Raw genomic sequence first — 17,905 nt, 5'->3', positions numbered from 1 at the left:
TATATGAGAGAGAATACTGGATATGAGAGAGAATACTGGATATATGAGAGAATACTGGATATATGAGAGAATACTGGATATATGAGAGAATACTGGATATATGAGAATACTGGATATATGAGAGAATACTGGATATATGAGAGAATACTGGATATATGAGAGAGAATACTGGATATATGAGAGAATACTGGATATATGAGAGAATACTGAGGAATACTGGATAGAAGAGAGAATACTGGATATATGAGAGAGAATACTGGATATATGAGAGAGAATACTGGATATATGAGAGAATACTGGATATATGAGAGAGAATACTGGATATATGAGAGAGAATACTGGATATATGAGAGAGAATACTGGATATATGAGAGAATACTGGATATATGAGAGAGAATACTGGATATATGAGAGAATACTGGATATGAAGAGAGAATACTGGATATATGAGAGAATACTGGATATATGAGAGAGAATACTGGATATATGAGAGAGAATACTGGATACGAAGAGAGAATACTGGATATATGAGAGAATACTGGATATATGAGAGAGAATACTGGATATATGAGAGAGAATACTGGATATATGAGAGAGAATACTGGATATATGAGAGAATACTGGATATATGAGAGAATACTGGATATATGAGAGAGAATACTGGATATATGAGAGAGAATACTGGATATATGAGAGAGAATACTGGATATATGAGAGAATACCGGATATATGAGAGAGAATACTGGATATATGAGAGAGAATACTGGATACGAAGAGAGAATACTGGATACGAAGAGAGAATACTGGATACGAAGAGAGAATACTGGATACGAAGAGAGACTACTGGATACGAAGAGAGAATACTGGATACGAAGAGAGAATACTGGATATATGAGAGAGAATACTGGATATATGAGAGAATACTGGATATATGAGAGAGAATACTGGATATATGAGAGAATACTGGATATATGAGAGAGAATACTGGATATATGAGAGAGAATACTGGATACGAAGAGAGAATACTGGATATATGAGAGAATACTGGATATATGAGAGAGAATACTGGATATATGAGAGAGAATACTGGATACGAAGAGAGAATACTGGATATATGAGAGAGAATACTGGATATATGAGAGAGAATACTGGATATATGAGAGAATACTGGATATATGAGAGAGAATACTGGATACGAAGAGAGAATACTGGATATATGAGAGAGAATACTGGATATATGAGAGAGAATACTGGATATATGAGAGAATACTGGATATATGAGAGAATACTGGATATATGAGAGAGAATACTGGATACGAAGAGAGAATACTGGATATATGAGAGAATACTGGATATATGAGAGAATACTGGATATATGAGAGAGAATACTGGATATATGAGAGAATACTGGATATATGAGAGAGAATACTGGATATATGAGAGAGAATACTGGATATATGAGAGAGAATACTGGATATATGAGAGAGAATACTGGATACGAAGAGAGAATACTGGATATATGAGAGAATACTGGATATATGAGAGAGAATACTGGATATATGAGAGAGAATACTGGATATATGAGAGAATACTGGATATATGAGAGAGAATACTGGATATATGAGAGAGAATACTGGATATATGAGAGAATACTGGATATATGAGAGAGAATACTGGATACGAAGAGAGAATACTGGATATATGAGAGAATACTGGATATATGAGAGAGAATACTGGATATATGAGAGAGAATACTGGATATATGAGAGAGAATACTGGATATATGAGAGAGAATACTGGATATATGAGAGAGAATACTGGTTACGAAGAGAGAATACCGGATATATGAGAGAGAATACCGGATATATGAGAGAGAATACTGGATATATGAGAGAATACTGGATATATGAGAGAATACTGGATATATGAGAGAGAATACTGGATATATGAGAGAGAATACTGGATACGAAGAGAGAATACTGGATACGAAGAGAGAATACTGGATATATGAGAGAATACTGGATATATGAGAGAGAATACTGGATACGAAGAGAGAATACTGGATATATGAGAGAATACTGGATATATGAGAGAGAATACTGGATACGAAGAGAGAATACTGGATATATGAGAGAATACTGGATACGAAGAGAGAATACTGGATACGAAGAGAGACTACTGGATACGAAGAGAGAATACTGGATACGAAGAGAGAATACTGGATATATGAGAGAATACTGGATATATGAGAGAATACTGGATACGAAGAGAGAATACTGGATACGAAGAGAGAATACTGGATATGAAGAGAGACTACTGGATACGAAGAGAGAATACTGGATACGAAGAGAGAATACTGGATACGAAGAGAGAATACTGGATACGAAGAGAGAATACTGGATATATGAGAGAATACTGGAAATGAAGAGAGAATACTGGATATGAAGAGAGAATACTGGATATATGAGAGAATACTGGATATATGAGAGAGAATACCGGATACGAAGAGAGAATACTGGAAATGAAGAGAGAATACTGGATACGAAGAGAGAATACTGGATATGAAGAGAGAATACTGGTTACGAAGAGAGACTACTGGATTCGAAGAGAGAATATTGGATACGAAGAGAGAATACTGGATACGAAGAGAGAATAATGGATACGAAGAGAGAATAATGGATACGAAAAGAGAATACTGGATATATGAGAGAATACTGGATATGAAGAGAGAATACTGGATATGAAGAGAGAATACTGGATATGAAGAGAGAATACTGGATACGAAGAGAGAATAATGGATACGAAGAGAGAATACTGGATACGAAGAGAGAATACTGGATACGAAGAGAGAATACTGGTTACGAAAAGAGAATACTGGATACGAAGAGAGAATACTGGATATGAAGAGAGAATACTGGATACGAAGAGAGACTACTGGATACGAAGAGAGAATTCTGGATACGAAGAGAGAATACTGGATATGAAGAGAGAATACTGGATACGAAGAGAGAATACTGGATATGAAGAGAGACTACTGGATACGAAGAGAGAATTCTGGATACGAAGAGAGAATACTGGATACGAAGAGAGAATACTGGATACGAAGAGAGAATACTGGATACGAAGAGAGACTACTGGATACGAAGAGAGAATACTGGATACGAAGAGAGAATACTGGATATATGAGAGAGAATACTGGATATATGAGAGAGAATAATGGATATATGAGAGAGAATACTGGATACGAAGAGAGAATACTGAATACGAAGAGAGAATACTGGATATATGAGAGAATACTGGATATATGAGAGAGAATACCGGATACGAAGAGAGAATACTGAATACGAAGAGAGAATACTGGATATATGAGAGAATACTGGATATATGAGAGAGAATAATGGATATATGAGAGAGAATACCGGATATATGAGAGAGAATACCGGATATATGAGAGAGAATACCGGATATATGAGAGAGAATACTGGATACGAAGAGAGAATACTGGATATATGAGAGAGAATACTGGATACGAAGAGAGAATAATGGATATATGAGAGAATACCGGATACGAAGAGAGAATACTGAATACGAAGAGAGAATACTGGATATATGAGAGAATACTGGATATATGAGAGAGAATAATGGATATATGAGAGAGAATACCGGATATATGAGAGAGAATACTGGATATATGAGAGAGAATACTGGATATATGAGAGAGAATACTGGATACGAAGAGAGAATACTGGATATATGAGAGAGAATACTGGATATATGAGAGAGAATACTGGATATATGAGAGAGAATACTGGATATATGAGAGAGAATACCGGATATATGAGAGAGAATACTGGATATATGAGAGAGAATACCGGATATATGAGAGAGAATACTGGATATATGAGAGAATACTGGATATATGAGAGAATACTGGATATATGAGAGAGAATACCGGATATATGAGAGAGAATACTGGATATATGAGAGAATACTGGATATATGAGAGAATACTGGATATATGAGAGAATACTGGATATATGAGAGAATACTGGATATATGAGAGAATACTGGATATATGAGAGAATACTGGATATATGAGAGAATACTGGATACGAAGAGAGAATACTGGATATATGAGAGAGAATACTGGATATATGAGAGAATACTGGATATATGAGAGAATACTGGATATATGAGAGAATACTGGATATATGAGAGAGAATACTGGATATATGAGAGAGAATACTGGATATATGAGAGAATACTGGATATATGAGAGAATACTGGATATATGAGAGAATACTGGATACGAAGAGAGAATACTGGATATATGAGAGAGAATACTGGATATATGAGAGAGAATACCGGATATATGAGAGAGAATACTGGATATATGAGAGAATACTGGATATATGAGAGAATACTGGATATATGAGAGAATACTGGATATATGAGAGAATACTGGATATATGAGAGAATACTGGATACGAAGAGAGAATACTGGATATATGAGAGAGAATACTGGATATATGAGAGAATACTGGATATATGAGAGAATACTGGATATATGAGAGAATACTGGATACGAAGAGAGAATACTGGATATATGAGAGAGAATACTGGATATATGAGAGAATACTGGATATATGAGAGAGAATACTGGATATATGAGAGAGAATACTGGATATATGAGAGAATACTGGATATATGAGAGAATACTGGATATATGAGAGAGAATACTGGATATATGAGAGAATACTGGATATATGAGAGAATACTGGATATATGAGAGAATACTGGATATATGAGAGAATACTGGATATATGAGAGAATACTGGATATATGAGAGAGAATACTGGATACGAAGAGAGAATACTGGATATATGAGAGAGAATACTGGATACGAAGAGAGAATACTGGATATATGAGAGAATACTGGATATATGAGAGAGAATACTGGATATATGAGAGAATACTGGATATATGAGAGAATACTGGATACGAAGAGAGAATACTGGATATATGAGAGAATACTGGATACGAAGAGAGAATACTGGATATATGAGAGAGAATACTGGATATATGAGAGAATACTGGATATATGAGAGAATACTGGATATATGAGAGAGAATACTGGATATATGAGAGAGAATACTGGATATATGAGAGAGAATACCGGATATATGAGAGAGAATACTGGATATATGAGAGAGAATACTGGATATATGAGAGAATACTGGATATATGAGAGAGAATACTGGATATATGAGAGAATACTGGATACGAAGAGAGAATACTGGATATATGAGAGAGAATACTGGATATATGAGAGAATACTGGATATATGAGAGAGAATACTGGATATATGAGAGAGAATACTGGATATATGAGAGAATACTGGATATATGAGAGAATACTGGATATATGAGAGAGAATACTGGATATATGAGAGAATACTGGATATATGAGAGAGAATACTGGATACGAAGAGAGAATACTGGATATATGAGAGAGAATACTGGATACGAAGAGAGAATACTGGATATATGAGAGAGAATACTGGATATATGAGAGAATACTGGATATATGAGAGAATACTGGATACGAAGAGAGAATACTGGATATATGAGAGAATACTGGATACGAAGAGAGAATACTGGATATATGAGAGAGAATACTGGATATATGAGAGAATACTGGATATATGAGAGAATACTGGATATATGAGAGAGAATACTGGATATATGAGAGAGAATACTGGATATATGAGAGAGAATACCGGATATATGAGAGAGAATACTGGATATATGAGAGAGAATACTGGATATATGAGAGAATACTGGATATATGAGAGAGAATACTGGATATATGAGAGAATACTGGATATATGAGAGAGAATACTGGATATATGAGAGAGAATACTGGATATATGAGAGAGAATACTGGATATATGAGAGAGAATACTGGATATATGAGAGAGAATACTGGATATATGAGAGAGAATACTGGATATATGAGAGAGAATACTGGATATATGAGAGAGAATACTGGATATATGAGAGAGAATACTGGATATATGAGAGAGAATACTGGATATATGAGAGAGAATACTGGATATATGAGAGAGAATACTGGATATATGAGAGAGAATACTGGATATATGAGAGAGAATACTGGATATATGAGAGAGAATACTGGATATATGAGAGAATACTGGATATATGAGAGAGAATACTGGATATATGAGAGAGAATACTGGATACGAAGAGAGAATACTGGATACGAAGAGAGAATACTGGATATATGAGAGAGAATACTGGATATATGAGAGAGAATACTGGATATATGAGAGAGAATACTGGATATGAAGAGAGAATACTGGATATATGAGAGAATACTGGATATATGAGAGAGAATACTGGATACGAAGAGAGAATACTGGATATATGAGAGAATACTGGATATATGAGAGAATACTGGATATATGAGAGAATACTGGATATATGAGAGAGAATACTGGATATATGAGAGAGAATACTGGATATATGAGAGAGAATACTGGATATATGAGAGAGAATACTGGATACGAAGAGAGAATACTGGATATATGAGAGAGAATACTGGATATATGAGAGAATACTGGATATATGAGAGAGAATACTGGATATATGAGAGAGAATACTGGATATATGAGAGAGAATACTGGATACGAAGAGAGAATACTGGATATATGAGAGAGAATACTGGATATATGAGAGAGAATACTGGATATATGAGAGAGAATACTGGATATATGAGAGAATACTGGATATATGAGAGAATACTGGTTACGAAGAGAGAATACTGGATATATGAGAGAGAATACTGGATATATGAGAGAGAATACTGGATATATGAGAGAGAATACTGGATATATGAGAGAGAATACTGGATATATGAGAGAATACTGGATATATGAGAGAGAATACTGGATATATGAGAGAATACTGGATATATGAGAGAATACTGGATATATGAGAGAATACTGGATATATGAGAGAATACTGGATATATGAGAGAGAATACTGGATACGAAGAGAGAATACTGGATATATGAGAGAGAATACTGGATATATGAGAGAGAATACTGGATATATGAGAGAATACTGGATATATGAGAGAGAATACTGGATATATGAGAGAGAATACTGGATATATGAGAGAGAATACTGGATATATGAGAGAATACTGGATATATGAGAGAATACTGGATATATGAGAGAATACTGGATATATGAGAGAGAATACTGGATACGAAGAGAGAATACTGGATATATGAGAGAGAATACTGGATACGAAGAGAGAATACTGGATATATGAGAGAGAATACTGGATATATGAGAGAGAATACTGGATATATGAGAGAGAATACTGGATATATGAGAGAATACTGGATATATGAGAGAGAATACTGGATATATGAGAGAGAATACTGGATACGAAGAGAGAATACTGGATATATGAGAGAATACTGGATATATGAGAGAGAATACTGGATATATGAGAGAATACTGGATATATGAGAGAATACTGGATACGAAGAGAGAATACTGGATATATGAGAGAATACTGGATATATGAGAGAATACCGGATATATGAGAGAGAATACTGGATATATGAGAGAGAATACCGGATATATGAGAGAGAATACTGGATATATGAGAGAGAATACCGGATATATGAGAGAGAATACTGGATATATGAGAGAGAATACTGGATATATGAGAGAATACTGGATATATGAGAGAATACCGGATATATGAGAGAATACTGGATATATGAGAGAGAATACTGGATATATGAGAGAATACTGGATATATGAGAGAATACTGGATACGAAGAGAGACTACTGGATATATGAGAGAGAATACTGGATATATGAGAGAGAATACTGGATATATGAGAGAATACCGGATATATGAGAGAGAATACTGGATATATGAGAGAATACTGGATATATGAGAGAATACTGGATACGAAGAGAGACTACTGGATATATGAGAGAGAATACTGGATATATGAGAGAGAATACTGGATATATGAGAGAGAATACTGGATATATGAGAGAGAATACTGGATACGAAGAGAGAATACTGGATATATGAGAGAATACTGGATATATGAGAGAGAATACTGGATATATGAGAGAATACTGGATACGAAGAGAGACTACTGGATATATGAGAGAGAATACTGGATATATGAGAGAATACTGGATATATGAGAGAGAATACTGGATATATGAGAGAATACTGGATACGAAGAGAGACTACTGGATATATGAGAGAGAATACTGGATATATGAGAGAATACTGGATATATGAGAGAGAATACTGGATATATGAGAGAGAATACTGGATATATGAGAGAATACTGGATACGAAGAGAGAATACTGGATATATGAGAGAATACTGGATACGAAGAGAGACTACTGGATATATGAGAGAGAATACTGGATATATGAGAGAGAATACTGGATATATGAGAGAATACCGGATATATGAGAGAGAATACTGGATATATGAGAGAGAATACCGGATATATGAGAGAGAATACTGGATATATGAGAGAGAATACTGGATATATGAGAGAGAATACTGGATATATGAGAGAATACCGGATATATGAGAGAGAATACCGGATATATGAGAGAGAATACCGGATATATGAGAGAGAATACTGGATATATGAGAGAGAATACTGGATATATGAGAGAGAATACTGGATATATGAGAGAGAATACTGGATATATGAGAGAATACTGGATATATGAGAGAGAATACTGGATATATGAGAGAATACTGGATACGAAGAGAGACTACTGGATATATGAGAGAGAATACTGGATATATGAGAGAATACTGGATATATGAGAGAGAATACTGGATATATGAGAGAGAATACTGGATATATGAGAGAGAATACTGGATATATGAGAGAGAATACTGGATATATGAGAGAGAATACTGGATATATGAGAGAGAATACTGGATATATGAGAGAGAATACTGGATATATGAGAGAGAATACTGGATATATGAGAGAGAATACTGGATATATGAGAGAATACTGGATATATGAGAGAGAATACTGGATATATGAGAGAGAATACTGGATATATGAGAGAATACTGGATATATGAGAGAGAATACTGGATATATGAGAGAGAATACTGGATATATGAGAGAATACTGGATATATGAGAGAGAATACTGGATATATGAGAGAGAATACTGGATATATGAGAGAGAATACTGGATATATGAGAGAATACTGGATATATGAGAGAGAATACTGGATATATGAGAGAGAATACTGGATATATGAGAGAGAATACTGGATATATGAGAGAATACTGGATATATGAGAGAGAATACTGGATATATGAGAGAGAATACTGGATATATGAGAGAATACTGGATACGAAGAGAGAATACTGGATATATGAGAGAATACCGGATATATGAGAGAATACTGGATATATGAGAGAGAATACTGGATACGAAGAGAGAATACTGGATATATGAGAGAGAATACTGGATACGAAGAGAGAATACTGGATATATGAGAGAATACTGGATATATGAGAGAATAGAACATTCTGGAACTTCCACCAGAGGATATCTGCTCTTCGTGTGTGTGTGTGTGTGTGTGTGTGTGTGTGTGTGTGTGTGTGTGTGTGTGTGTGTGTGTGTGTGTGTGTGTGTGTGTGTGTGTGTGTGTGTGTGTGTGTGTGTGTGTGTGTGTGTGTGTGTGTGTGTGTGTGTGTGTGTGTGTGTGTGTGTGTGGTTAAACTAATATGAACATTAGGAATCAGTTTGTTCAAATTAAAGACACATTTTTGTCCTGAATGGCGCCCTATTCCCTATGTAGTGCACTACTTTTAACCAGAACCAATTGGCCTCTAGTCAAAAGTAGTGCACTACATTGGAAATAGCGCGCCATTTGAGAAACATGCCCATGCTTATTTGATATTGATCTTCCTGCTGGAATGTGACTGTTTGCTTAACCCTCCCGTGCTCCTTTATTTTCTACCTCTCCTTCCTTCTCTCCCTCCCTTCATTTTCTCATCTTTGTCTCTCCCGCTGCCCATGTTTCTTCTTCCCTCCACCTCTCCCCCTTCCCCTTTATTCCTCCCACACACAACTCTGTCTCTGTTCTCCATTTGTCACCTCTCTGTCTCTCTCTCTCCCTCTGTCTCTCTCTCTCCCTCTGTCTCTCTCTCCCTCTCTCTCTGTCTCTCTCTCTCCCTCTGTCTGTCTGTCTCTCTCTCTCTCTCTCTCTCTCTCTCTCTCTCTCTCTCTCTCTCTCTCTCTCTCTCTCTCTCTCTCTCTCTCTCTGTCTCTCCCTCTGTCTCTCTCTCTCCCTCTGTCTCTCTCTCTCTCTCCCTCTGTCTCTCTCTCTCTCTCCCTCTGTCTCTCTCTCCCTCTGTCTCTCTCTCCCTCTGTCTCTCTCTCCCTCTGTCTCTCTCTCCCTCTGTCTCCCTCTCCCTCTGTCTCTCTGTCTCTCTCTCTCCCTCTGTCTCTCTCTCTCCCTCTGTCTCTCTCTCCCTCTGTCTCTCTCTCTCCCTCTGTCTCTCTCTCTCCCTCTGTCTCTCTCTCTCCCTCTGTCTCTCTCTCTCCCTCTGTCTCTGTCTCTCTCTCTGTCTCTCTCTGTCTCTCTCTGTCTCTCTGTCTCTCTCCCTCTCTGTCTCTCTCCCTCTCTGTCTCTCTCCCTCTCTGTCTCTCTCCCTCTGTCTCTCTCTCCCTCTGTCTCTCTCCCTCTGTCTCTCTCCCTCTGTCTCTCTCCCTCTGTCTCTCTCCCTCTGTCTCTCAAACTCTGTCTCTCAAACTCTGTCTCTCTCTCTCTCTCTCTCTCTCTCTCTCTCTCTCTCTCTCTCTCTCTCACTCTCTCTCTCCATCTGTCATGCTCTCCCTCCCTCAACAGGGTCTCCTTCGTACCACACCCCCCAGCCTGACCTCCACCAATCATGTCGCCACGCCATCCGTTCCTGGGCCAATCAGAGCTTTGGAGCCCATCTTCACAACATGACCTTAGCCAATGGGAGGCTGCGTGTGCCCCAGGATGGGCGGTACTACCTGTACTCACAGGTAGGCTAATGTTTTCAGACTCAGAGCTATAGCAGGGTTGAAATGTATAGGTGAATACAGTGTATACGTCTCCACTGACACGGGAACATGGCCTTTACATTTCTATCGCTCTGTAGTGCTCGTCTTCAGCGCTACGGATTGAATTTAGCCCTTAAAATGTTATTTTCATGACTTCTAATACATGTTTTGGATGTTCATACAAGCCTGTGACAAAGCAATTTCCCTTCTAGACATCAATCAAGTACCATTCAATTAATCTCTACCTCTCCTTTCTCTCTGTACCGCTATCCCTCCCTCCCTGTCTGCCTCCCTCCCTGCCTGCCTCCTCCCTCCATTACTCCCTCCCTCCCTGCCTGCCTCCTCCCTCTCTGCCTACCTTCTCCCTGCCTGCCTCCTCCCTCCATTACTCCCTCCCTCTCTGCCTGCCTCCTCCCTCCATTACTCCCTCCCTCCGTGCCTGCCTTCTCCCTCCATTACTCCTTCCCTCCCTGCCTGCCTCATTCCTCCATTACTCCCTCCCTCCCTGCCTGCCTGCCTCCTCCCTCCCTCACTGACGGCCTCCTCCCTCCATTACTCCCTCCCTCCCTGCCTGTCTCCTTCCTCCATTACTCCCTCCCTCCCTGCCTGCCTGCCTCCTCCCTCCATTACTCCCTCCCTCCCTCCCTCCCTCCCTGCCTGTCTCCTTCCTCCATTACTCCCTCCCTCCCTGCCTGCCTGCCTCCTCCCTCCATTACTCCCTCCCTGCCTGCCTGCCTCCTCCCTCCATTACTCCCCCTCCCTCCCTCCCTCCCTCCCTCCCTGCCTGTCTCCTTCCTCCATTACTCCCTCCCTCCCTGCCTGCCTCCTCTCTCCATTACTCCCTCCCTCCCTGCCTGCCTCCTCCCTCCATTACGCCCTCCCTCCCTGCCTGCCTGCCTCCTCCCTCCATTACTCTCTCCCTGCCTGCCTGCCTGCCTCCCTCCATTACTCTCTCCCTGCCTGCCTCCTCCCTCCATTACTCTCTCCCTCCCTGACTGCCTCCTCCCTCCATTACTCCCTCCCTGCCTCCTCCCTCCATTACGCCCTCCCTCCCTGCCTGCCTCCTCCCTCAATTACTCCCTCCCTGCCTGCCTCCTCCCTCCATTACTCCCTCCCTCCCTGCCTGCCTCCTCCCTCCATTACTCCCTCCCTCCCTGCCTGCCTCCTCCCTCCATTACTCCCTCCCTCCCTGCCTCCCTCTCTGTCTCCCTCTCTATTTGTTCCTCCCACTCTCTCTCTTTCTCTCTCCCTCCATCCATCCCTCCCTCCATCCATCCCCAGGTGTACTTCCGCTACCCATCCCTTAATGAAGGGGACCAACATACAACCAGTCACCAGCTGGTCCAGTGTGTATACAAGAAGACGTCCTACCTGAGACCCATCCAGCTGCTGAAGGGTGTAGGAACCAAGTGCTGGGCCCCAGACGCGGAGTACGCCCTCCACTCTGTGTACCAGGGAGGGCTGTTTGAGCTCAGGGCCGGGGATGAACTCTTTGTCTCTGTCTCGTCCCCCTCCATGGTCCATGCGGAGGATTCATCAAGTTATTTTGGGGCATTCCGTCTGGACCTGTAAAGATGGATGGAAACGAGAGGGTGGGAAACCACCAGAAGAGGGGGGTGGGATAAAAAGGAGAGGAGGGGAGGACAGGTTCAGGACACTGCCAGGGTGAGGAATGGGGGGGGGGAGGACAGGTTCAGGACACTGCCAGGGTGAGGAATGGGGGTGGGGGGGACAGGTTCAGGACACTGCCAGGGTGAGGAATGGGGGGGACAGGTTCAGGACACTGCCAGGGTGAGGAATGGGGGAATGGGGAGGACAGGTTCAGGACACTGCCAGGGTGAGGAATGGGGGGGGGGGACGGGGTGAAAGGAGAGGAGGACAGGACAGGTTCAGGACACTGCCAGGGTGAGGAATGGGGGATGGGGAGGACAGGTTCAGGACACTGCCAGGGTGACGAATGGGGGGGGGGGGGTGAAAGGAGAGGAGGGGAGGACAGGTTCAGGACACTGCCAGGGTGAGGAATGGGGGACGGGGACGGGGTGAAAGGAGAGGAGGACAGGACAGGTTCAGGACACTGCCAGGGTGAGGAATGGGGGATGGGGAGGACAGGTTCAGGACACTGCCAGGGTGACGAATGGGGGGGTGAAAGGAGAGGAGGGGAGGACAGGTTCAGGACACTGCCAGGGTGAGGAATGGGGGGACGGGGACGGGGTGAAAGGAGAGGAGGACAGGACAGGTTCAGGACACTGCCAGGGTGACGAATGGGGGGGTGAAAGGAGAGGAGGGGAGGACAGGTTCAGGACACTGCCAGGGTGAGGAATGGGGGGGGGGAGGACAGGTTCAGGACACTGCCAGGGTGAGGAATGGGGGGATGGGGAGGACAGGTTCAGGACACTGCCAGGGTGACGAATCGGGGGACGGGGGACGGGGTAAAAGGAGAGGAGGGAGGAAGGGGGAACCCCCAAGGATTAAATCCCTACTCCCCCTGCTTCCCTGGACACTCCAAAGTGGATTCCATAGGATTCTATATGTGAAGGAGGGACAAAACGTTGGACAGACACTGAGGATCAATAGACAGAAGAATGTATTGGTTTATTGATATATAAATCACATAATAGGATGTGGATCTATGGAACAGAACGGTGCAAGACAAAAAGAACACATTTGTGATGATGTGATAGCCAAGATTTGTGCCATGTGTTCACGGTTACAAACTAACTGTATAGAATGGAAGGAGTTGATTACAGAATGTAGAATGAGTTCTGTTCTATTCATTCTATTTGTATGGAGTTGACCATCTGTTCTGAGGGTTCTGACTGGACATGTGGCCGTTTGGGAAATGAGAAAAAAATGACTTTTATTTTGTATCTGTGTTGTGTACAGACCATTTGGAGGAAGAAGAAGAGTTGAGGACTTTTAAACATGGGATATAAGACTGTTTGGAAGAGGATTCATACTTTGTGTATATGACAAAATTACTCTCTGGAATCTGTCTCTCTAAAATGACTCTAGAATCTGTCTCTCTAAAATGACTCTGTAGAATCTGTCTCTCTCTAAAACGACTGTAGAATCTCTCTCTCTAAAAGGACTGTAGAATCTCTCTCTCTAAAATGACTGTAGAATCTCTCTCTCTAAAAGGACTCTGTAGAATCTGTCTCTCTCTAAAATGACTGTAGAATCTGTCTCTCTCTAAAATGACTGTAGAATCTCTCTCTCTCTAAAATGACTGTAGAATCTGTCTCTCTCTAAAACGACTGTAGAATCTCTCTCTCTAAAATGACTCTAGAATCTGTCTCTCTCTAAAATGACTCTAGAATCTGTCTCTCTAAAATGACTCTAGAATTTGTCTCTCTAAAATGACTCTAGAATCTGTCTCTCTAAAATGACTGTAGAATATGTCTCTCTCTAAAACGACTGTAGAATCTCTCTCTCTAAAAGGACTCTGTAGAATCTGTCTCTCTAAAATGACTCTAGAATTTGTCTCTCTAAAATGACTCTAGAATCTGTCTCTCTAAAATGACTGTAGAATATGTCTCTCTCTAAAACGACTGTAGAATCTCTCTCTCTAAAAGGACTCTGTAGAATCTGTCTCTCTAAAATGACTGTAGAATCTCTCTCTCTAAAATTACTGTAGATTCTCTCTCTCTAAAATGACTGTAGATTCTCTCTCTCTAAAATTACTGTAGATTCTCTCTCTCTAAAATGACTGTAGATTCTCTCTCTCTAAAATGACTGTAGATTATCTCTCTCTAAAATGACTGTAGATTATCTCTCTCTAAAACGACTGTAGATTATCTCTCTCTAAAACGACTGTAGATTATCTCTCTCTAAAATGGCTGTAGATTATCTCTCTCTAAAACGACTGTAGATTATCTCTCTCTAAAACGACTGTAGATTCTCTCTCTCTAAAATGACAGAGACAGACAGCACAGATCCCCACCCTACACACACTCCTCTCTGACACACACACCTCCATTTGCAGTCTGGTAAATGTCAGTGACCAAGCAGTGTGGGATTGTTTCTCCAGTGTTCCTTTACTCCATGGTTGGCTCAGAGGATTAAAACAAACAAACACACTGCAGCAGGGCTCACACACACACACACACACACACACACACACACACACACACACACACACACACACACACACACACACACACACACACACACACACACACACACACACACACACACACAAAAAGCTGGTTGATTTACAATTTAACCCCTGCTTCCTAGAATCTGTGGGGTGGTTTGTATCTGTGTATAAAATGATTGTATATATAGTTCTATACTGTGACTGTATAGTTCTATATTGTGATTGTATAGGTCTATACTGTGACTGTATAGTTCTATACTGTGACTGTATAGTTCTATACTGTGACTGTATAGTTCTATACTGTGACTGTATAGTTCTATATTGTGATTGTATAGTTCTATACTGGGATTGTATAGTTTTATATTGTGATTGTATAGTTCTATACTGGGATTGTATAGTTCTATACTGGGATTGTATAGTTCTATATTGTGATTGTATAGTTCTATACTGGGATTGTATAGTTCTATATTGTGATTGTATAGTTCTATACTGGGATTGTATAGTTCTATATTGTGATTGTATAGTTCTATACTGGGATTGTATAGTTCTATATTGTGATTGTATAGTTCTATACTGGGATTGTATAGTTCTATATTGTGATTGTATAGTTCTATACTGGGATTGTATAGTTCTATATTGTGATTGTATAGTTCTATACTGGGATTGTATAGTTCTATATTGTGATTGTATAGTTCTATATTGTGATTGTATAGTTCTATATTGTGATTGTATAGTTCTATATTGTGATTGTATAGTTCTATATTGTGATTGTATAGTTCTATACTGGGATTGTATAGTTCTATATTGTGATTGTATAGTTCTATATTGTGATTGTATAGTTCTATATTGTGATTGTATAGTTCTATATTGTGATTGTATAGTTCTATATTGTGATTGTATAGTTCTATATTGTGATTGTATAGTTCTATATTGTGATTGTATAGTTCTATATTGTGATTGTATAGTTCCATACTGTGTCAAATTGAGGTTCACCAAAGCGAAGCATAATAATAATAGTTTATTTCTTCTCTAGACACAAATCTCTATTTGTGTCTAGTTGTTGTTTTAACACTTCCACCATTGTTGAAATTTAACCGAGTGACTCTCACTCACCTTTAGTTAGTCCTCCTCGCTCCCAATACCATGGGAGCCACAACAACCACTACAGCCCACTAACGGTACCGAGCCAGCTGCAACTGTACCGAGCCAGCTGCAACTGTACCCAGCCAGCTGCAACTGTACCGAGCCAGCTGCAACTGTAACGAGCCAGCTGCAACTGTACTCAGCCAGCTGCAACTGTACCGAGCCAGCTGCAACTGTACCGAGCCAGCTGCAACTGTACCGAGCCAGCTGCAACTGTACCGAGCCAGCTGCAACTGTAACGAGCCAGCTGCAACTGTACCGAGCCAGCTGCAACTGTAACGAGCCAGCTGCAACTGTACTCAGCCAGCTGCAACTGTACCGAGCCAGCTGCAACTGTACCCAGCCAGCTGCAACTGTACCGAGCCAGCTGCAACTGTACCGAGCCAGCTGCAACGGCAGTTGGAAGATTCCTGGGATTATGAAGGAATAAGCAGACAATCCAGGAATCCTGACAAAACATCGGACATTTAAGCAGAAGCATCTATCTAAAGGACTTACGGCAGCGATACGTCTTCATACTGGTGGCAGGAATCAAACCCATGACCCTGGCATTGCTGGCGTCACGCTCAACCAACCGAGCCACACAGGACAACCAACCGAGCCACACAGGACAACCAGCCGAGCCACACAGGACAACCAGCCGAGCCACACAGGACAACCAGCCGAGCCACACAGGACAACCAGCCGAGCCACACAGGACAACCAGCCGAGCCACACAGGACAACCAGCCGAGCCACACAGGACAACCAGCCGAGCCACACAGGACAACCAGCCGAGCCACACAGGACAACCAGCCGAGCCGCACAGGACAACCAGCCGAGCCACACAGGACAACCAGCCGAGCCACACAGGACAACCAGCCGAGCCACACAGGACAACCAGCCGAGCCGCACAGGACAACCAACCGAGCCACACAGGACAACCAACCGAGCCACACAGGACAACCAGCCGAGCCACACAGGACAACCAGCCGAGCCACACAGGACAAACAGCCGAGCCACACAGGACAACCAACCGAGCCACACAGGACAACCAACTGGGAATTCTGGAACACCTGGCCCTTTGGTGAAAGTTACCAGAATGTAATAAATAGTCCACCTACATGTTAACAGAATATATTGTAGATATCTTGTTCCACGGTACATGGTCTTCCTCTATGGAGTCCCTCCTTGGATCGATATGTCATTGTAATTGTTTTGTGGACAGTAATAGTATATCATACACATCTACCAGAACTACCAGGACCAAACCTGTTGGCTGAACTCTGTTTAATCTGATTCATGTTCAGAGCTTCAACAATCTGTCTGTCAACTGAACCTAGAGGCCACAGGAGGCTGGTGGCGCCTTAATCGGGGAGGCCGGGCTCGTGGTTTCCATGTGTTTGATACCATTCCATTCGCTCCGTTCCAGCCGTTATTATGAGCCGTCCTCCCCTCAACAGCCTCCACTGGTGTAGGCATGGATACCACACACACGGGCACAGCTCGATACAGTACCCACGCCCTGTAGGAATTGGC

General features: G+C 41.2%; 1 protein-coding gene across 1 annotated transcript in view; it reads left to right on the top strand.

Annotated features, from left to right (window-relative positions):
- The window catches only part of LOC124008336 (tumor necrosis factor ligand superfamily member 10-like), an 85,408-nt gene extending 72,600 nt beyond the window's left edge, over positions 1 to 12,808 (top strand). Inside the window, exons 5-6 of the mRNA XM_046319504.1 lie at positions 10,968 to 11,131; positions 12,431 to 12,808. Coding sequence (XP_046175460.1) covers positions 10,968 to 11,131; positions 12,431 to 12,721 — 455 coding nt within the window. The 3' untranslated portion in view covers positions 12,722 to 12,808. The remainder of the gene's footprint in view (positions 1 to 10,967; positions 11,132 to 12,430) is intronic.
- The last annotated feature ends 5,097 nt before the right edge of the window (positions 12,809 to 17,905 follow it).

The sequence above is a fragment of the Oncorhynchus gorbuscha genome, linkage group LG21 (genome assembly GCF_021184085.1).
Source record: "Oncorhynchus gorbuscha isolate QuinsamMale2020 ecotype Even-year linkage group LG21, OgorEven_v1.0, whole genome shotgun sequence".
Lineage (NCBI taxonomy): Eukaryota > Metazoa > Chordata > Actinopteri > Salmoniformes > Salmonidae > Oncorhynchus > Oncorhynchus gorbuscha.
The sequence above is the reverse complement of the archived record's forward strand: the minus strand, read 5'-3'. Positions and strand labels throughout refer to the sequence as shown.